At 42.3% G+C, this 21,050-nt stretch overlaps 1 protein-coding gene across 6 annotated transcripts in view; it reads right to left on the bottom strand.

The window, feature by feature from the left end:
• SCMH1 (Scm polycomb group protein homolog 1) overlaps positions 1–21,050 on the bottom strand; it is a 199,266-nt gene that overhangs the window by 21,767 nt on the left and 156,449 nt on the right. For all 6 annotated transcript variants that reach the window (XM_082616150.1, XM_082616153.1, XM_082616149.1 and 3 more), the window contains 2 exons: positions 9,425–9,625; positions 7,100–7,291 (listed from right to left, as the gene is read on the bottom strand). In XM_082616150.1, the coding sequence (XP_082472276.1) occupies positions 7,100–7,291; positions 9,425–9,625 (393 nt within the window). The remainder of the gene's footprint in view (positions 1–7,099; positions 7,292–9,424; positions 9,626–21,050) is intronic.

Raw genomic sequence — 21,050 nt, forward strand, 5'->3', positions numbered from 1 at the left:
TCAGACAGTGCCCAGTGATCTCCCTGAGTTGAGGAGTTGGAGCTGAGAGTCCAGGTAGAACATGGCAGCTAAAGTTCATAGGCCAGAGTATTGGAGAGGTGATTATAACTGTATTTCATATGTTCAAGAAGGTAAAGCAAAGACTGAGCAGGTTAAACAGACACTGAAGATATAAAAAGACCCATACTGAACTTCTAAAAATGAAAATACAATGTTTGAGATGAAAAATACATGGGATGGATTAATAGTAGATTAGACACTGCCAAAGAAAAGATCAGCTAACTTAACCATATCTGTAGAGTTTACCCAAAGTAAAACACAGAAAAAAGGCTAAAAAATATTTTAAAAGCATCAGTAAACTGTGGGAAAATTTCAGGAGGATTAATATATGTCTAATTGGAGTCCCCAAAGGAGACGTGACAAAATATATATGAAGAGTGAATGGCGGAAATTTTTTCAAATTTGATGTAAATGACAAACCCTCATATCCAAGAAGCTCAGTTAACCCCAAGCACAAGAGGCATGAAGTAAACCTCACCAAAGTACAGCATAATCAAATTGCTTAAAACCAATGATAAACAGAAAACCTAAAAAGCATCCAGAGGGAAAAGACGAATGAATACAATAGACCAAAGATATGAATGACAGAAGACTTCTCATCAGAGACAACGCTAACCAGAAGACAGTAGAGCCACATCTTTAGCATGCTGAACAACAAAAAAGTCAACCTGGAATTCTAAACTCAACACAAGTGCCTTTCAAAAACATAGACAAAAAAGACCTTTTTCAAAGCAACAAAAGCTGGAAGAACTCAACTACAGTAGACATGACTATGAGAAATGTTACAGAAAGCCCTTTAGGCAGAGAGAAGATGATGGTATGAAATGGCTCTACACTAAAGAATGAAGAGTAGCAGAAATGGTAACTATGAAAGGGTAAATATAAAACAATTTTTTCTTATTTGAAAAAAATCTTTAAAAGGTAAAGACCTGTTTAAAGTAAAATAGTAACAATGTAAAGTGGGATTTATAAAATATGTAAAAGTAAAATGGATAATAACAATAGCATAAAGGCCAGGAGGTGAGCATACTGTTTTAAGGTTCTTATACTATATGTAAAGGGATATGATTATTACTTTAAAGTAGATGGTGATATGTTAAAACAAATGTATAATACAAACTAAAGCAGCCACTAAAATAACAAAACAAAGAGTTATAGCTGACAAGTCAACAAAAGAAATAGAATAGAATCATTAAAAAACTGGATTAATCCACAGGAAGGCAGAAAAAAGGAAAAAGGGAACATAGAACAGATGGAACAAATCTCTCCACCCACAGCTTTTCCCTTTGTTCTTTGAGTTGCTGATCTGGGCTAGCTGGTACTTTCTTTTAGATAATTACACTAATGGTTCTTTTTGGTATGAAAGGCAAGGTCTGGGCATTGTGTAGAAGGGGAAAGCTGAGACAAAAGCAAACAAAATTATTTTGCACCATAAATTAATTTGGAGTTGCCTGCTGATAGCTTGGAAGGGAGGAGGTATGGGATGGAGGGAACAGAGAAATCAGAGGGCAAAGGGAATTCCTCCAAATCTAGAATGGGTTGCAGAAAATGGCAATAGGCGGAGGCCTAAGGTGAAAGAGGCCAGTAAGATATTTGCTGTAACATCTGATAAACACTAAAACAAAAATGTTAAATCGCTTCCTTTCCTTTGTGGTAAGTATCCTTCTTTCTACCCACAACTTCAGTACAAGTCTAGTACACCTAACAGACTTATGTTGGTTTCTCCTTAGGGAACTGAAGGATGAGGAGCTGGATCAAACTGTTGGGGCAAAGCACTGCAGGAGAGACCATCAACTACAGGAACTGACAGGGGAAAAAGGGATTAAGAACCGACTCAGAAGCAGGAATTCTGAGCTAGAAGTCTGCACTACGACGAGGAAAATGTAACCTCATCCTGGGTTATGTGGGATGGGTGTGGGGGGGTGTCATTTAATTTTATTTAGATTTGGATATCAAAGGAAAGGACAATCCCCAACTCTTGGAGGCCCTGCAGAATTCAAAAACCTCCAACTGGTTTCCTGGCCCACCTCTTGCTCTACTCCAACTATTTTCCCACACAGTAAGTACCCTGAGTGAGCTTTTTTTTTTTTTTTGCGGTACGCGGGCCTCTCACTGTTGTGGCCTCTCCCGTTGTGGAGCACAGGCTCCGGACGCGCAGGCTCAGCGGCCATGGCTCACGGGCCCAGCTGCTCCACGGCATGTGGGATCTTCCCAGACCGGGGCACGAACCCATGTCCCCTGCATCGGCAGGCGGACTCTCAACCACTGCGCCACCAGGGAAGCCCCTGAGTGAGCCTTTGAAAACACAAATCTGATTATGTTATTTCCATAACACAGTCATGGCTTTAAATACTTCAATGGGTCCTCACTGCTCAAACAGATATAAAGTCTGTAACCTGGTCAATTAGACCTTTTCTGCCTGGGCCTTTGCTACCACTCCAGCCTCACTGCTCACATTCTTCTTTTCTACACTGTATTTCTGAAACAAGTCAGGTTTCCTCTTGCCCCTCACAGTCTCACACGCTCAGTCAACAAGAACATTCTTCATCATCCCCTCTTCCATCTCTTCAGGTCTGTGGCATCTTTACCTCATTATCTTACTCCTTCAGGTCCAAGTGTATATATAATTTCTTCTGGAAGGTCTTCCCTGACACACCGGGTTTGAACTCTTGAACTCTGAACTTGTTCCATTAAAGCACTCATCACCATGAATTAATCTGTTTGCTTATTTGTTCATATTCTTTACCAGGCCGTAAACTCTGTGGGTGTAATGACCTTGACTCCTAGTTTACAATGGAACCCTCTATACCTAAATCAGAGCTGTCAATAAATACTGGGTTGACTGACTGTCTGACCGAATAATGGAATCACTACAGTTTCAATTAATTATAAACATTTGAGTCTTCTTAAAACTCTGACAGGGCTTCCCTGGTGGCGCAGTGGTTGGGGGTCCGCCTGCCGATGCAGGGAACACGGGTTTGTGCCCCGGTCCAGGAAGATCCCACATGCCACGGAGCGGCTGGGCCCGTGAGCCATGGCCGCTGAGCCTGCGCGTCCGGAGCCTGTGCTCCACAACGGGAGAGGCCACAACAGTGAGAGGCCCGTGTACCGCAAAAAACAAAACAAAACAAAACAAAAAAACAAAAAAAAAAACCTCTGACAGTTCTATGAGGAAACCTTGTGTGGGAATGAAGGGGCATCCTAAGAAATTATGAGGTCTTATCTGGCTTTTATTCTGTGATTTTTGGGGTTTTGTCAGGAGAACCACTTTATGACCAGCTTAGAAGACCTGGATGGAACTGGAAAGACAGGGACGAGGAACTCATTGTCATGGGACAAATGAACTACTTCCTTCAGCAGAGAGGAAACAGCAGGCCCAGAGGTGAATGCTTCAACTACAACTAACATTAATAGTCACTGGGATCAGCTAAATTAATACCATCTCCTGCTTAATACCATTAGTTTTTAGAGGACCAGAAAGAGCTCCTTCTCACTTAATCTTTACAGGTCTCGTACTTGATCCAGCCACGTATGCAGTTCTTAAGAAGGGACTCTGAGCTGCCATTGCCTCCCTGAGGGATCCTTCCCTGACCTCTTCTTTCACCTTACTCCTTGCTCGTCACTCCTGGCTGGGCCAGAGTACCTTTGGTTCCATGCTCTTACCACATACATGTTTACCTGTATCTCCTCTCTGAGCTGGGAACTCTTTTAGAGCAGGGATTGAGCCTGTTTTCTCTCTGTCTCCCCAGAGTCCAGTACAGGATGTAGCGCAGAGTAAGTATTTGATAAATGTTTGATGATCTGAACCAAAACAACTGGGCTGAATTCTTTAAAATGCCAATGTCATATCATGGAAGGTAGATAAAAAAGGCTGGAAAACTGCTCTAGATAAAAGAAAACTAAAGAGACAGGGTAGCTAAATGCAGTGGATCACCCTTCACTGGATCTTGGATTAGGAAAAAAAAAAAAGCTACAAAGGACATTACTGGGACAACTGGGGAAATCTGAATATGGACTATATGTATCAGCTAGTAGATTTTATTAATGTTAAACTTCTCGAGAATGATAATAGTATTGTGTTCCTTGTTCCTAGGAGGTACATACAAAAGTGTTTAAGGATCAAGTCTCTCATCTGCACTTAACTCTCAAATGGTTCAGTAAATAAACAAAAAGTATACAGAAAAGCATACATGTATATATACTTAGAGAAACAGATAAAGTAAATACTGAAAAAAGCTAAGTGCAAATCTAGGTGAAGAGTACATGGCTGTTCACTGTGCTACCGTACAACTTTTCTATAAGTTTGAAATTTTTCAAAATAAAACACTGGAGGATAAAACTAAGTCTCAACTTAGGTAAGGAAGCCTAATGGGATGTACACTTGGTGACTATTTGCTATATTGGAAATGTGTAGTCAGTTACCCTACTCAGAAATGGGTAGGGTAGTGTGGAGACAGGGCTGTAGGAAAGAAAGAGGGGGCTGGTAAGCTCCTGGATAAGAGAGGTGGTATCTTCAGATGTGGAACTAGCAGAAGCGTGTAGCCGGGCAGAAGGGTGGGAGTAACAAACACCAGATCCAAAGGGCAAAGCAAAAGAAAGCCCTTATGCACATCAAGCTCTTTGGCAGAGGTCTGAGTAACTAATCAGAAAACTGTAGGAAATGAAAAATGATCAGAGGTGGAGCAAAGGGTAAGTTGGGAGGGAGGGAGGGAGGCAGGCAGAAAAGATAAGCGAGGGAGCACAGAAGAGTTAGAAATCTAGGCAAAGGTCTAGTTTGTCTGGGCAGAGTTAAAACATCTCAGGGAAGCAAACAGAAACTAGGGTGAGAGCAGCCAAGTTGCTGAGCACCCACTATGAGAAACAGAGGTTAGAGAGCATAGGAGAGCACAGAGAGTTGGCTGAATCTGTCTGAAAAAGAGGGAAGGGAAGGGGGGCGGCCACTGCAGAAGGTGATAATCCTGGTCTTTGTCTCTTCTTAGCTGGTGAGGCAAGAAGGAAGAGTGGCTAAAGCCTGCTTCCTCTTATCTGGTAGTTGAATCAGAGAGATGCAAACTGGAACAGAATTCCCAGGAAAGGTCACGCGCCCCAATCCCAAACTATCATCACGACTGCAGGCCCATGATGTATTATACCCCTACCGGCCTCTGCATGCTGCTTCCAGTGCATTTCTCTTGGTTGTTAGCGGTGTCATTGCATTTAAGAATTCTGGGGCTTCCCTGGTGGCGCAGTGGTTAAGAATCCGCCTGCCAACTCAGGGGACACAGGTTCGAGCCCTGGTCCGGGAAGATCCCACATGCCATGGAGCAACTAAGCCCGTGCGCCACAACTACTGAGCCTGCGCTCTAGAGCCCGCAAGCTCCAACTACTGAGCCCGCGTGCCATAACTACTGAAGCCCACGTGCCTAGAGCCAGTGCTCCACAAGAGAAGCCACCGCAATGAGAAGCCCGCGCACTGCAACGAAGAGTAGCCCCCGCTTACCGCAACTAGAGAAAGCCCATGCGCAGCAACAAAGACCCAACGCAGCCAAAAATAAAATAAATAAATTACTTTAAAAAAAAGATAAAGGAATGCTTTAAAAAAAAAAGAATTCTGAGTTCCTATTTCTTTGATAAATCTCTCTTTAGACTAGCAGCTACATTCATGGACATGCTACCCTCTCTCGTGTATCCATTCTTCCAGAATCTCAGGTAGGGCTAATTTTAATTATTGAAGTGCAGCTCAGAGTTCCTGAATGCCAGCAGCAGGGGATATGTAACAACCTGCCTTTGTGTGCACCAACTCCACCATGCCCAGCCGAGACTCCCAGGGCAATATCCTAACTACAAGTAAGAATGCCCTTTTCTGTTCTCAGAGAGTGTGACGCTGAAAGAAAGCAATCTAGAGTAGGTCAGCTGAGAAGTTCCCTCTGAAGAAAAGGGTCAGTGAGAGGGTCACAGATATGTCTGCAAGGACCACATGGTGGGGCCCCCAGAAGGAGCGTCTGAAATTCAGGCATCTTTTTGCCCTGCCTGCAAGTCATATAAGCAATTCTCCTTTGGGTGCAGCAGTACAGATAGAGGCGATGGATGGGGGGTGCTGGGTGAGCAGTCACTTCCCCAGCACATTCTTCCACAAGTGGCACTTTTATCAGGAGTGATTCTGACAATGATGAAAAGACAACAGGGTAGACAGTGTGGGAACAAGACTTGTGCAGGTCGGAAGGGACCACCTTTTAGAGTTACGCTCCCCCACCACCAGGCAGCACAGCCCCAGCGCTGACAGCACTGCCTCTCTATTCCTCTGGCCAGGACAAGGTCCACAGGACTCTTTTAAAGAGCCTTTCCTCCCTCTCGCCATAATGACCTACCTTGCTACGTTTAAGGCCAAGCTTCCCTTCCCTCCCTGTTGTTCTGTGTCCTGTGCTCCAGATTAGAGATGCTGAGTTCCATTCACTCAAACCTCTCTCAGAAGTGCTTAGTCATGGATCCGGCCACGTGGCATCCGCTTTCCTGTTGTGGGTCTGGTATGTTAACTAAGAAAGTTATTTTCCAGCCTAGTTAGAAACAGCAGGAACTTGAATTGACTTGCTAGATTGGCGGTGCTGGAGGAGTTATGGCCACATGCCAAAGGAAAGAGTGGATGGCCAATCACCCGGGAGCAGATTTCTCAATCTGTAGCCTGAGACTAAACCTTCCTGCTGGCGAGGGAGTTCTATGTTAGGCCTTTGTTGCCAGATTCACACAGAGAGATGTCCTGTGACTTCACGGTGGCTCCACATGCAGATTCAGGAGAATCATGAACCACCATTATTTTAGGGATAAAAATCCAGAGCAAAGAGAGTTAATCCTAAAGATAGCAGACAAGATCCTGAAGAGACAGTAAAGATGAGAGGAGACCAAAAAGTGCCAGACACGGCAAAGTTAAGGGACAGAAAACCAGATCTTGGGGTAGTAGGTGCCAGGCTAGCAGGTCTGAGGGCTGGCCCTGGGCCCTTGCTGCTGCTGCTCCTGCTACTACCCTGCCCCCCTTTCTTAGCCCAGACCCCGTCCCAGCTCCTACCTGGTAGGTACCTGTCGTGGCTGTGGCTGTACTCTGTGGTGGTGAGTGACAAGTGAGTCTGCGTAAAGGGCTGGTTGCCAAACAGATTGTCACTGCGAAGGCTGTGGCAGAGTTTCTCCAGGAAGCGGAGGACGTAGGTGATGCTGTTGACGGCTGGGAGGTTGAGGGTGTGCTGCTCACGGTCAAACACGGCTGTGGAGTTAAGCGAACAGGGCTGAGGGCGTCAGCTCCTCAGCTCAGCAGTGCAGGCAGGGCAGGAGTCCAGCCCACTGCTTGCCTCAAGCTTCCCTGGTTACACAGAGTGCCCAGGTTTCCTCCCTCCTTCCCTTCCCTTCCCCTCCCCTCCCTCCCTTGAGGGTTTGATTTTTGCCTCCAACTCCAGGGCTTGCAATGATGGGAGTGGCCAGGGCAGGTCTGTTGCACCTGGGGCTCTGGAATGATTTTACTTAGCCTGTGAAACAACTGTGAACATAATTCTATCTGCTCCATCAGTTGGCTGGGCCTCCTTCAGGAAATCTGTTCATTTGGGGTTCCATTTCCATAAGAATTGCCCAAGAACAGAGAAGCTGGGCAGAAGAGGAGAATACAGCCATTGCCAGCAATGGCTGAGGCGTACAATGTGATCTGGATAAGGGCAACTAGAATTTCGGCAACATTTGGAACTATTCCATGCCTGTTTTTTTTTTAAACTTCCCACCTATTTCTATTCAAAATGTATCTGTATAATCCTTAACAAGCAAAAGGCCTCTACATCTGTCTCTGAGGGCAGGAAGGAAATGGGGAGATAGGTCATTCTCAGGAACCAGTTTTGGGGCAGAGGAAGAACCCTAGAGAAGGTGTGGGTGAGAGCTGCTAAAGAAAAGTGGTAAAGAAAGCCAGGTCCCTGTAGACTGCTGCACAGAAGCAAAGGAGAAGCCAGGCAGAGGCCTCAGCCTCAGAAGGAAAGGGAGGCTTGATTTCCCATGCAGTTTTCAGCCTTTTATAGCAATTTTTTCCCTGCCTGCCTCCATCCTCCATGCAGCCAATTACTCCCTCGTCTGGGCTCCCACACCACCCTGCATGCATTTCTCACATATTATATAACACCTCCCACAGTTAGCTGTGAGCTAGTCTTTCTTTTCCATCAGGGCAGAGCCTGAGCATGTCATCTTTTCTTCCCTTCCCCTGGCCAGTGTCTGGCAATAACCTCTAACACAGAGTAAGGACTCAATGAATGTTTGCTAAAAGGTGGTATTTATAGGGTCTTCCATGTCAGCTGGGTTTCCTGAGGCTGGATACTGCAACTAGTTAGAGGGCAGGGGCAGGAGATTATGTAGTGTACAATAAAGACTGAAAGGCTGGGGCTTCTCTGGTGGCGCAGTGGTTAAGAATCCGCCTGCCAATGCCAGGGGACACGGGTGAGAGCCCTGGTCTGGGAAGATCCCACATGCCGTGGAGCAACTAAGCCCGTGCGCCACAACTACTGAGCCTGTGCTCTAGAGCCAGAGAGCCATAGCTACTGAAGCCCGCACGCCTAGAGCCCGTGCTCTGCAACAAGAGAAGCCACCGCAGTGAGAAGCCCATGCACCGCAATGAAGAGTAGCCCCCACTCGCCGCAACTAGAGAAAGACCACACGCAGCAATGAAGACCCAATGCAGCCAAAAATAAATAAATAAAATAAATAAATTTATTAAAAAAAAGATTGAAAGGCTCTAGGTCAAGTCTTCACAGGTTTGGTGGGTAAGAATGGGGTTTTGGACTTAGGAAACCTGAAACAGAGCAGGGCACAGCAGAAAAAGTGACTATTCTCAGTGAAAACAAACAAACCAAAAAACCATACACTGTGCAACTGACTCAAACTCTCATAGCAGGAAAGAGAGGGATGATTCTTCCCACTCTGCCCTGAGATTCAGTTCCCCTATATCAGGGCTGGCTTAGGACTGGGAAGCTAAGGAGTCAAAAGAATGAGAGAAGAGTTCTGTGGTTCCCTGAAGCCAGCTAGGAGGCTATGGCAGTCTGGAGAAACTCTACTGTTTCCACAATACAGCCTCCTCTGGATTTTTTCTTGTGATCATCTTTAAAGCAACACAGCCATATATTTTCTGTATGGGAGAGGCTAGGCAGGGAGACAGAGTCCGCGTGGGTATTCTACTTGGCAGCGATATGCAGAAGACCTGGAGGGGCTCTGGGAGTTGAAAATGAGGACTCTCTGAGAAATGGAATACTTTCATATTTCTCCAGAGCCTACAGGTGTGAAGTAGAAACCAGGATGCCTTGCTAGGAATTAGCCAGTTGAAAAGGCCCGCCCCTCTGACTAGGAGCCATACCAGCCCAGGGGTGCTTACCTGAGATAACTGCACCACCGTGACCCTGTTTGAGGAAGCCGAAGACGGTTTTCTGGTGATAAGCACAGTCGATGCAAGCCTGCACAGCCTGCTGCAACACCACGGAGGCTTGGGCTGGCCCAAAATGGTCAGGGAGCTGCTGGACCTTCTTCTTATCTAAGTGGGGGCCTGTGCTGCCATTCTTGTTCAAGTAAATACAAACTGCAGGAGACAAAGAATCAAAGCAGCTTATAGAGTATCCAGGGTAGAGAAGTCAGACAACAGTGCTCTCTTCGTCTTTCATACCCTGGCTCTGGTCTCTACGGGATTCCCAGCTGCTAAGCTGTGCAGCACCGTGGGAGGGGGTAGAGGGTGGCTGTACCCAGCTGCTGCCAGCCCAACGGCATGACCACAGCTCTGGGAACGCAGCCTGCTGGGAGAACAGCCCAGACCAGCCAAGGCACAGAACTTGCACTTTGTCTTCTGTACGCTGAAAAGAAGACCTAAGCAATTTTCCAGATGTATGTACTTTCATTTTCGGTCCTTGGTTGCCTTACATATTCTTGGTGCCTCTTACATGCTCTGTGTATGGAGCTGGGGGCTCTGGCAGTATTAGTGCTTGTGTGTGTTCGGCTTTGGACTTAGAGTGGTCAAACCACCAGTCACTTGCCTTGCCTTCCGCTCTGGGCCTTAGAGTCCCTTTGTTATCTTCTACATCAACACTCAGGCTCAAAGAAAGTAGTGAAAATAGAAGAAAACTGGAATAAAGAAAAATATGCAAAGGACCTGAGGGTCCCACCTATGTATTTCTCTGTTTCAGTAGTTTCTCCTGTCAAGACAGCTGGGCACTCTCCTAATTGCAGCCTCCCACCTGCCACTGTGCTAGGGCAGAGGCAGGGCGAGCACGGAAGAAAGAAGCAGTCCTACCCAGACTTGCTTCTTGGTCTCCAGAGAGGACCCGCAGCTGCCTGGCCAGCTACGGCATTCCTTCTGCTGACCTGACTTCTAGGCTTCCGCTTGAGTAGGGGGTACTCTGCTTCTTCACACTGTCCTGGCTCACTAACTGAAGGGCAGGAGGGCAAAAAGTCTCTTTTGTTATTAAAGGCAAAAAGATAAGAGCAGTAGCTGTGTGGGCTGTGGATGGACTGCTGTCCTCTTTGGGCCTCAGGTTTGCCATCCACAAAATGGAGGGGCTGAGCCAGATGCTGTCTGAGGATTCTTCTACCGTTGTCATTCTAAATCTACAGGGAAGCAAGATGGAGAGAAGAAAACAAAAAGAGAGAGGCAGGATGTGGAAGGTGACGGCTGAAAAAGAAAGAAAGGGAAAAAAAGAAAAGGGTAAACAAGATGCACTGAAATATATATTTAACTCTTTTTTCTCTTAAAACCCACTAAAATGAGCCAGATAACAAGAAAGGAGACAATTTAAAATTCTGGAAGCTGGAAAGCAGAGTGACAAGTGGCAACTGACTCAGCAGACCCAAGAATGCTGAATCCTTAACCAAGAGTGGGGAATGATGAGAGCCAAGCTGTTCCATCTTATAATTCACAAAAGGCCCAAGAATGGGCAGGGGCCCCTGCAGGTCGGTGTGAAGGTAGACTTAATAAAAGAAGAACTGGCTGAAGCCTGTTAAGAATTGGTTAGAATTTCCATGTCATAATATGACTCTTTCATTGAAAACAAAACAAATAAAAATGAGGAACTCAAAGAGAAAAGAGTAATGAAAGTAAGTGAAAACATTATGTCTGTGAAAAGACACTTATTAAAATGTTCATAGCAGGTTAGTCATAATAGCCCCAAACTAGAACCAACCCAAATGTCCATCAACAAGAGAATAGATATACAAATTGTGGTATATTTATTTACTGGAATACCACTTGGCATTAAAAAAGAATGAACTATTGACAGAATGCTTCTCAAAACATTATTTTGAGTGAAAGAAACCAAATACAAACTGGTACACACAATCTGATTCCATTTATACATTAATTTCAGGAACAGGAAAATCTAACCTATGGTCACAGAAATCAGAATAAAGGTGAGAGTGAAGGCTGACCATAAGGAGGCATGAGGCAATGTCCAGGGTGGTGGAAACGACTCTTATCTTGACTGGGGCTGTGACTACATGGCTGCTTACATTAATTAAAACTCATCAAATTGTATATTAAGATATGTACATTTCACTGTATGTAAATTTTACTTAATTAAAGCACATAAAAAGGAAAAAATATAACCAGTTCAGTGATGATTTAAAAAAAAATTCTATATGGATTAAAAGGGTGAAATACAAAAGCCAAAGGATAAAACCTTCCAAAGACTGTGGTTCCCAGATTTTCTGACATTCCTTCCACTGATTTCTGTGATACTTGACCAATAAACTATGGTGGAAATGACACTGTGCCAGTTTCTGGGCCCAGGCCTTAAGAAACTGGCAGTTTCCACTTCTTCTTTCTTGGGACGTTCACTCTTGGAACCCAACTGGCATATGTGAGGAGGCAAAGCCACACTGTGGCGAGGTCCATATGGAGAGAAACCAACAGCCAGAGCCAACTGTCAGCTCTGTGGTGGAAGTGGATCCTCCAGTCAGGGTCAAGCCACCACAGCTGACACTGCAGGGAAGAGAGACCAGCTGTTGCCACCCAGCACTGCCCATGTTGTTGTTTTAAGCCATGAAGTTTCGCAGTGGTTTGTTATGTAGCAAAAGATTACTGGAACAGAATGTGGTACCAGAAATAGGGTGCTACAGTAACAAAAGTCCAACACACATGACATTGGCTTTGGGACTTGGAAGCAGAAAGAAGCATAAAAGGCCACAGAAAGAATGTGAGTGAAGCTGAAAGGGCCTTTAATAGAAGCCTGTAAAAGGCTGGGGTCTAAAGGATTCTGTACTGGTCTATTTTGCACTATCTCTGGCGCTATTAGTCTGAGGTGGCAATGCTTCCACCAGAATGAAACTTGGGGGGTTTTCTATGAATACTATTGAAATTTACTTCATTAGCTAAAAGCCACGATCAAAAATCTCTTGAAGATAAGACCTTCTCTACTTTGGGCTTCCTGTATAGCTGCTGTAAGACAATGCCCTTAAGGTTCGTAAAAATCTTACTGTTTAAGGAAGAGTATCTGTGAGACTTGCCCTTACGATTTTTAGAGGGCCTTTTGGTCTGAAAGAGACAATGAAGCATAGTCTTAAATCATTCTGACATCTTAATGAAAGATTTTTATTGTCCCATTCTGGATTTGACCCTTTCTTAATTTAGAACTATTTGCCTTCTGGAGAGACTGGAAATGAGAAGCATTTCTAGACTGTGAGTCCTGGACTTTTTAATTTGCTATGTTTTTTTTTTTAAGCTCATCTCTCTCACCTTACATTTTTATCATAGGCAGTGAGAAGCCAGGTGGCACTTCATTACTTTGTCTGGAAATCTCCTTATATTTCACTGAGTTCATCAGGTACATTTCCTAGTTCCATGTTACTGCAGGTGACACTGTTATCAGACTTTCCATCACTACCTAGCAGGTGTCTCCTGTCCGCCATCTTCCAATAAGATTTTCCTCACTTTCCTTTAAGCCCTCACTGACAGCCTTCTTAAGACCTTTCAGGCTTCCATTCTCAAGTTTCTAAGAGAATCATTCTGGCAGAAGCATTGCTAGCTCAGATTAAAAGGGGCAGAGATGGTACAAAATGGAAAGAATTCTTTGGACCCCCAACCTTTTACTATCAGGAGGAAGACTGAGAAGGCAATCTCAGGTTTCCTATGGAAAAGGAAGGATGATTCAGAGGACAAAACCAAAGAGCCATGGAAACAACTCCCAGAAGGTAGTATTAGATCTAATTAAGGAATTAGCAACTTATGCCCAGCTGGATTTCAGAATTTCTATAAACCAGCAACTGCTACGTGCCTCCAGGTTTTTTCCCCTTTGAACGAACGTATCTATAAGTTATCCTATGCCTACCCCATCAGCGTATGCTGGGTATGTGGGGAGTAGACAACATGTTTCTTTAGGTCACAGGTCTTCGGTCTGAGAAGAACTACACTCAAGGAGCTATATCTGAGAAACTGCACCTGAGAGGTCTCATTTGCACCTGGATCTGACTTGGATGATGAGATACCAGATCTGGAGCCCAATGTTGTAAAGGGATGAGACCTTTAATGGGGAATCTTGCAAGAGGAAGAATAAATTTTCCAAGTGGGAAAAATGTAAATAACTTATGTCCAGAAAGTGGACTGAGGTGGTTTTAAAATATGGTCCATAATTCTTTGACCCTCCTCCCAGCAAGATGTGGGGTCTACTCCCCTTCTCTTGAATCTGGGCTCTGTGACTGCTTGATCAATAGAATATGATGGGAATGATGCTCTGTCGATTTGGGGGCTCAAGCCTTAAGAAAATGGTAGCCTCCACTTCCTGTTTCTTGAGACACTTGCTCTTGGAATCCAGTCGACCTGGGATGAGGAAGCCCAAGATACCTTTTGGAGGCATCCGTGCAGAGAAGAACCAATGGCCAGCGCCAATTTTGTTAGCCGCATGAATGGATCATCTTGGAAGTGGATCCAAGAGCCCCAGTTGAACCACCTCAACTGATGCTATGTGGAAGAGAGATGAGCTGCCTCTGCTTTAATTATAGTTCAGTCGAATATACTGATAGTACCTTTTCCAGGAAGATAAAGGTTATATACTTTTTCTAATTTATGCTTATTTTCTTATTTTAAAAATCCTTCCCAATCTTAAGGTCATAAAGATATTTTTGTATATTGCCATGTTTTGGTTTTCTACTGCATCCATGATATCAGAATTAGAGGCTGAAGAAAAGATTCAGAGAAGGGTCCAGCGTGGAAGGAACTTGGAAGTAGCCACTTCATCCTGACAACAAGTAAAAAGCTGAACAACCTGAAAAATCAACTATCCTTTTTAGATCCATCAGAGAACTGAGGTCACAGGGAAAACTGCTGCTCCCCACCAAGAGACAGACTGGTGAATACAGAGACTCACAATTTACTAAAAAGAAACCGCCACAGGAACTAGTGCAGAGGTAGGAAAATCTAAACTATAGAATTCTTACTGGAAGCTCAGTGTGAACAAGTCTAAGAGTTAAAAACTCCAGGGGGGATCCACTCATGGGGTGGGGGTGGTCCCACACTTTTGTGAGTTTTACCTCCAGAAGCTCGACCAGGTTCTCACAGTGAATATGGGACAAAAATCCCCTCATGCTTCCAGCAGGGGGAGGGGGGGAAAAGGAGCCATTTAAAAATATGCCAGAGCATTCTGTCCTTCTTAACAAGGCTTACCCTCAGGAGAAATTATTTTACCAGAACTTAATCTGCTGGGATTTGATCAGAGCTTAACCTACCTGGGGGAAGGGAAATAACCAACTGCAGCCCCCTCCAGCCATCCTGCCCCATCTAAGGGGCATGAGGGGGACTAAGAAGCACTGGTAAAGTTCACAGTCCAAGAGCACAGTCTCACCGAAAGACTGAGACCTAATCATAGGACTATAGAATACTTCTCCTCCTCTCATACCTTACCATTATATCACTAAAGGCCTATTTATAAGGTAAACTAAAAGGCAAAAAAATGAAGTTTGAAGAGACAGAGCAAGCATCAGAACTAGACTCAGGCATGGCAGGGATGTTGGAATTATTATTATTTTTAAAAATTTTATTTATTTATTTATTTATTTATTTATTTATTTATTTATTTATTTATTTATTTATGGCTACGTTTGGTCTTCGTTGCCGCACACAGGCTTTCTCTAGTTGCGGCGTGTGGTCTTCTCATTGTGGTGGCTTCTCTTGTTGTGGAGCACAGGCTCTAGGCGTGCGGGCTTTAGTAGTTGTGGCTCTCAGGCTCAGTAGTTGTGGCTCGTGGGCTCTAGAGCGCAGGCTCAGTAATTGTGGCACACGGGCTTAGTTGCTCCGTGGCATGTGGGATCTTTTTGGATCAGGGCTCAAACCCATGTCCCCTGCATTGGCAGGCGGATTCTTAACCACTGCGCCACCAGGGAAGTCCCTGGAATTATTAGATTAAAAATTTAAAATGACTATGATTAATATGCTAAGTGTTCTAATAGATAAAGCAGACAGCATGCAAAACAGATGGACAATGTATGCAGAAAGATGGAAATTCTAAGAAAATAAAAAATCAATGCTAGAGATCAAAAACAGTGTAACAGAAATGAAGAATGCCTTTGATGGGCTAATTAGTAGACTGGACACAGCCAAGGGAAGAATCACTGAACTTGAGGACATCTCAATAGAAACTTCCAAAACTGAAAAGCAAAGAAAAAAGAAGACTGAAAAAAAAAGCCTCCACCCAGAATAGACTGGGTGTCCAAGAACTGTGGGACAACTACAAAAGGAGTAACATACACATAATGGGAATACCAGAAGGAGAAGAAAGAAAGGAATAGAAGAAATATTTGAAGCAATAATGACAGAGAATTTCCCCAAATTAATGTCAGACACCAAAGCAGAGATCTAGGAAGGTGAGAGGACACCAAACAGGGTAAATGACACAAAAGAACTACATCTAGGCATATTACATTCAAAAATGCAGAAAATCAAAGTTAAAAAATCTTGAAAGATTTCAGAGGAAAATACCATCTTACCTATAGAGGAGCAACAATAAAAAATTACATCCTTAGAAACCATGTGAACAAGAAGAGAAGGGAGTGAAATATTTAAAGTGTTGAGAGAAAACACCCACCCACTTAGAATTCTATCCCTCGAAAAATTAAAGTGAAGGAGAGAAAAAAACTTTCTCAGGGACTTCCCTGGTGGCAAAGTGGTTAAAAATCCGCCTGCCAATGCAGGGGACACGGGTTCGACCCCTGGTCCGGGAAGATCCCACATGCCATGTAGCAACTAAGCCTGTGCACCACAACTACTTGAGGCTGCTCTCTAGAGCCCACGAGCCACAACTACTGAGCCCGCGTGCCGCAACTACTGAAGCCTGTGCGCCTAGAGCCCATGCTCCACAACAAGAGAAGCCACGGCAATGAGAAGCCCTCACAACGCAACAAAGAGTAGCCCTCGCTCACTGCAACTAGAGAAAGCCCGCATGCAGCAACAAAGACCCAACACAGCCAAACATAAATAAATAAATATATAAACAAAACAAAACAAAACAAAACAACTTTCTCAGACAAAGAAAAACTGATGGAGTTTGTTGCTTGTAGATCTGCCCTGCAAGAAATGTTAAAGGAATTCTTTAGAGAGAAGGAAAATAACATAGGTCAGAAACTTGGCTCCACACAAAGAAAAGAGCATCAGAGACGGAACAGGTGAAGGCAAAATAAGAACTTATTATTTTTTTTTAAAGATTTTTTTTTTGACATGGACCATTTTTAAAGTTTTTATTGAGTTTGTTACAATATTGCTTCTGTTTTATGTTTTGGTTTTTTGGCCACAAGGCATGTGGGATCTTAGCCCCCCAACCAGGGATTGAACCCGCACCCTCTGCACTGGAAGGTGAAGTCTTAACCAGTGGACCGCCAGGGAAGTCCCCTCATTCTTAACTGATCTAACAGATAACAGTTTGTTCAAAATAAAAATAGCAATGATGGGGCTTCTCTGGTGGCACAGTGGTTGAGAGCCCGCCTGCCGATGTAGGGGACACGGGTTCGTGCCCCTGTCCGGGAAGATCCCACATGCCGCGGAGCGGCTAGGCCCATGAGCCATGGCCGCTGAGCCTGCACATCCGGAGCCTGTGCTCCGCAACGGGAGAGGCCACAACAGTGAGAGGCCTGCGTACCGCCAAAAAAAAAAAAAAAAAAAAAATAGCAATGTTGTATTTGTGTATGCTTATGTATATATATATGTACATGCTTATACATACTTATGTCTAAGTGAAATGAATGACAGTAATCATACAAAGGATGGAAAGAAGGAATTAGGATTCTTATTATATCTGTGAAGTGGTATTGTGTTATTTGAAAACATACTTGGATTAGCTATAATGTTATTTGCAAACTCAAGGGTAATCATTTAAAAAAGTACAAAAAGAAATATAACTGATATGCTAAGAAAGGAGAAAAAGTGGAATCATATAAAATGCTCAGTTAAAACTACAAAAGGCAGAAAAAGAGTGGAAGACAAAAATAGGAACAAATTACACAGGCAAAAAAATAGAAAACTGTAACAATTATGGTAGATATTTATCCAACTATATCAACAATCATTTTAGATGTCAATGGTCTAAATAAACTAGTTAAAAGAAAGAGATTCTCAAACTGGATCAAAAAACAAGACCCAACTTTATGTTGTTTATAAGAAACCCACTTTTAATATAAAAACACATATAGATTAAAAGTAAAGGGATGGAGAAAGATATGCCATGCTAACACTAATCAAAGGAAAGTGGGAGTAGCTGTATTAATTTCAGACAGAGCAGATTTCAGAGCAAGGCAAGTTATCACAGATAAAGAGGGGCATTACATGATATAAAGGTCAAATATCTAAGAAGACATGTCAGTCCTTACTGTGTATGCAACTAACAACAGAGTATCAAAATACAGGAGGCAAAAATTGATAGAACTGCAAGGAGAAACAGGTGAATCCACTATTACAGGTGGACACTTCAACATCCCTCTATCAGAAATGGACAGATTCAGCAGGCAGTAAGGACACTGTTAAACTCAATAGCACCATCAATAAACTGGATATAATTGATATTAGAGGTTACTTCACCCAACAACAGCAGAACACACATTCTTCTCAAGCTCACATGGAACATACACCAAGACGGACCACATTCTGGGCCATAAAACACACCTTAACAAATTTAAAGAGCAGAAATCATATAATATGGCTGTTCTTAGACCACAATGGAATAAAACCAGAAATCAGTAACAGAAAGATAAGTGAAAAATCCCTAAATACTTGGAGCTTAAACAACACATTTCTAAATAACACATGGGTCAAAGAAGAAATCTCAAGAGAAATTTAAAAATATTTTGAACTAAATGAAAATGAAACTATAACTTCTCAAAATTTGTGGGATACAACCAAAGCAGTGAATAGAGGGAAATTTATAGCATTGAATGCATATGCTATAAAAGAAGAAAGATCTAAAGTCAATAATCTAAGCTTCCACTTCAGGAAATCAGAAAAAGAAGAGCAAATTAAATCCAAAGTAAGCATAAGAAAAGAAATAATAAAAATTAGAGCACAAATCGATGAAATTGAAAACAGGAAGTCAACAGAGAAAAATCAAGGAAACCAAAAGCTGCTTCCTTGAAAAGATCAATAAAATTGATAAGCCTTTAGACATGCTAATAAGAAAAAAGAGAGATGACACAAATTACTAATATCAGACATGAAAGAGATGGATCACTACATGGATCACTACAGGTCCATGGTCATTAAAAGGGTAATATAAGGAATACTATGAATAATTCTATGCTGACAAATCTGATAATCTAGATGAAATGGACCAATTTGGTGAAAGACACAATCTACCAAAACTCACACAAAAAGAAAAAATCTGAATAGACCTATATTTATTAAAGAAACTGAATCAGTAATTAATCACCTTCCAAAATAGAAAGCATCTGGCTCAGATGGATTCACTAGAATTCTACCAAGCATTTAAAAATGCATTTTATCAATTCTGTCTAATCTCTTTCAGAAAACAGAAGCAGAGAAAATTCTTAACTCATTTTATGAGGTCAGCATTACCGTAATACCAAAACCAGACAATGACTTCACAAGAAAAGAAAATTAGAGACCAATATCTCTCATGAACATACACACAAAAATCCTTAACAAAATACGAGCAAATTGAATTCAACAATATATAAAAAGAACACTACAACCAAACGGAGTTTAACCCAGGTATGTAAAACTGATTCAACATTTGAAAATCAATGTAATCCATCACATCAACAAACTAAAGAAGAAATATCACAGGATACCAACATATGCAGAAAAAAACATTTGACAGAATCAAAGACCCATTCATGATGGAAACTCTCAGCAAACTAGGAAGAGAGTGAAACTTCCTCAACTTCATAAATAACATCAACAAAAACCCTACAGCTAACATCATACTTAATGGTGAGAAACTAGAAGCTTTCACACTAAGATCAGGAACAAGGTAAGGATGTTCCCTCTTACCATGAGTTTTCCACATTGTACTAGAAGTCCTAACTAGTGTAATAAGACAAGAAAAGGAAATGAAAGGTGTACAGTTTGGGAAGGAAGAAATAAAACTCCCTTTATCTGTAGAAGACATGATTGTCTATGTAGAGAATGCAAAAGCATTGCCAAAAAAAAATTCCTGGAACTAATAAGCAGTTATAGCAAGACTGCAGAGTATAAGGTTAATACACAAAAGTCAATCACTTTCATATATAACAGTAACGGTGGAATAACAGTAGGTGGAATTTGAAATTAAAAACAATACCATTTACCTTAGCACCTTCAAAAATAAAATACTTAGGTATAAATCTAACAAAATACGTACAAGATTTATATGAAGAAAACTACAAAACTACAAAACTCTGATAAACGAAATCAAGAAAGAACTAAATAAATGGAGAGATATCCCCATGTTCATGGATAAGAAAATACTGTCAAGATGTCCATTCTTCCCAACTTGATCTATAGATTCAAGGCAATCCCAATCAAAATCCCAGCAAGTTATTTTGTGGCTATCAACAAACTGATTCTAATGTTTATATGGAGAGGGAAAAACCCTAAAGAGCCAACACAATATTGAAGGGAAAGAACAAAGTTGGAGGACTGACACTACCCAACTTTAAGACAGTACGGTATTGGTAAAAGAACAGACAAATCAATGGAACAGAATAGAGAGCCCAGAAATAGTCCCACACAAATACAGTCAACTGATCTTTGACAAAGGAGCAAAGGCAATACAATGGAGCAAAGACAGTCTTTTCAACAAATGGTACTGAAACAACTGGATAGCCACATGCAAAAAAAGGAACCTAGACAAAGACTTTACACCCCTCACAAAAATTAACTCAAAATAGATCACAGACCTAAATGTAAAATTCAAAACTATAAAACTCCTAGAAGATAATATAGGAGAAAACCAAGGTGACCTTGGGTATGCCAGTGACTTCAGATATAACACCAAAGGCAGGATCCATGAAAGAAATAATTGATAGGCTGGACTCATTAAAATTAAAACCTTCTGCTCTGTGAAAGCCAATGTCAAGAGAGTGAGAAGACAAGCTACAGATTGGGAGAAATTATTTGCAAAAGACAGATCTGATAAAGGACTGTTAACCAAATACACAAAGAACTCTTAAAACTCAGCAATAAGAAAACAAACAACCTGATTAAAATATGTGCCAAAGTTGTTAATAGACACCGCACCAAAGAAGATACACAACTGGAAAATAAGTATACGAAAAGATGCTCTACTCTACACGTCATTAGAGATATGCAGATTAAAACAACAATGAAATACTACTATACACCTATTAGAATGGCCCATATCCAGAACACTGACACCACCAAGTGCTGGCGAGAATGTGGAGCAACAAATGAACACTCATTCACTACTGGTTGGAATGCAAAATGATACAGCCACTTTGAAGACAGTTTGACAATTTCTTACATAACCAAATATACTCTTACTATGTGATCCAGAAATCGCATTCCTTGGTATTTACCCAAAGGA

Source organism: Mesoplodon mirus, assembly GCF_964341445.2.
Source record: "Mesoplodon mirus genome assembly, chromosome: 3".
NCBI classification, from domain to species: Eukaryota; Metazoa; Chordata; class Mammalia; order Artiodactyla; family Ziphiidae; genus Mesoplodon; species Mesoplodon mirus.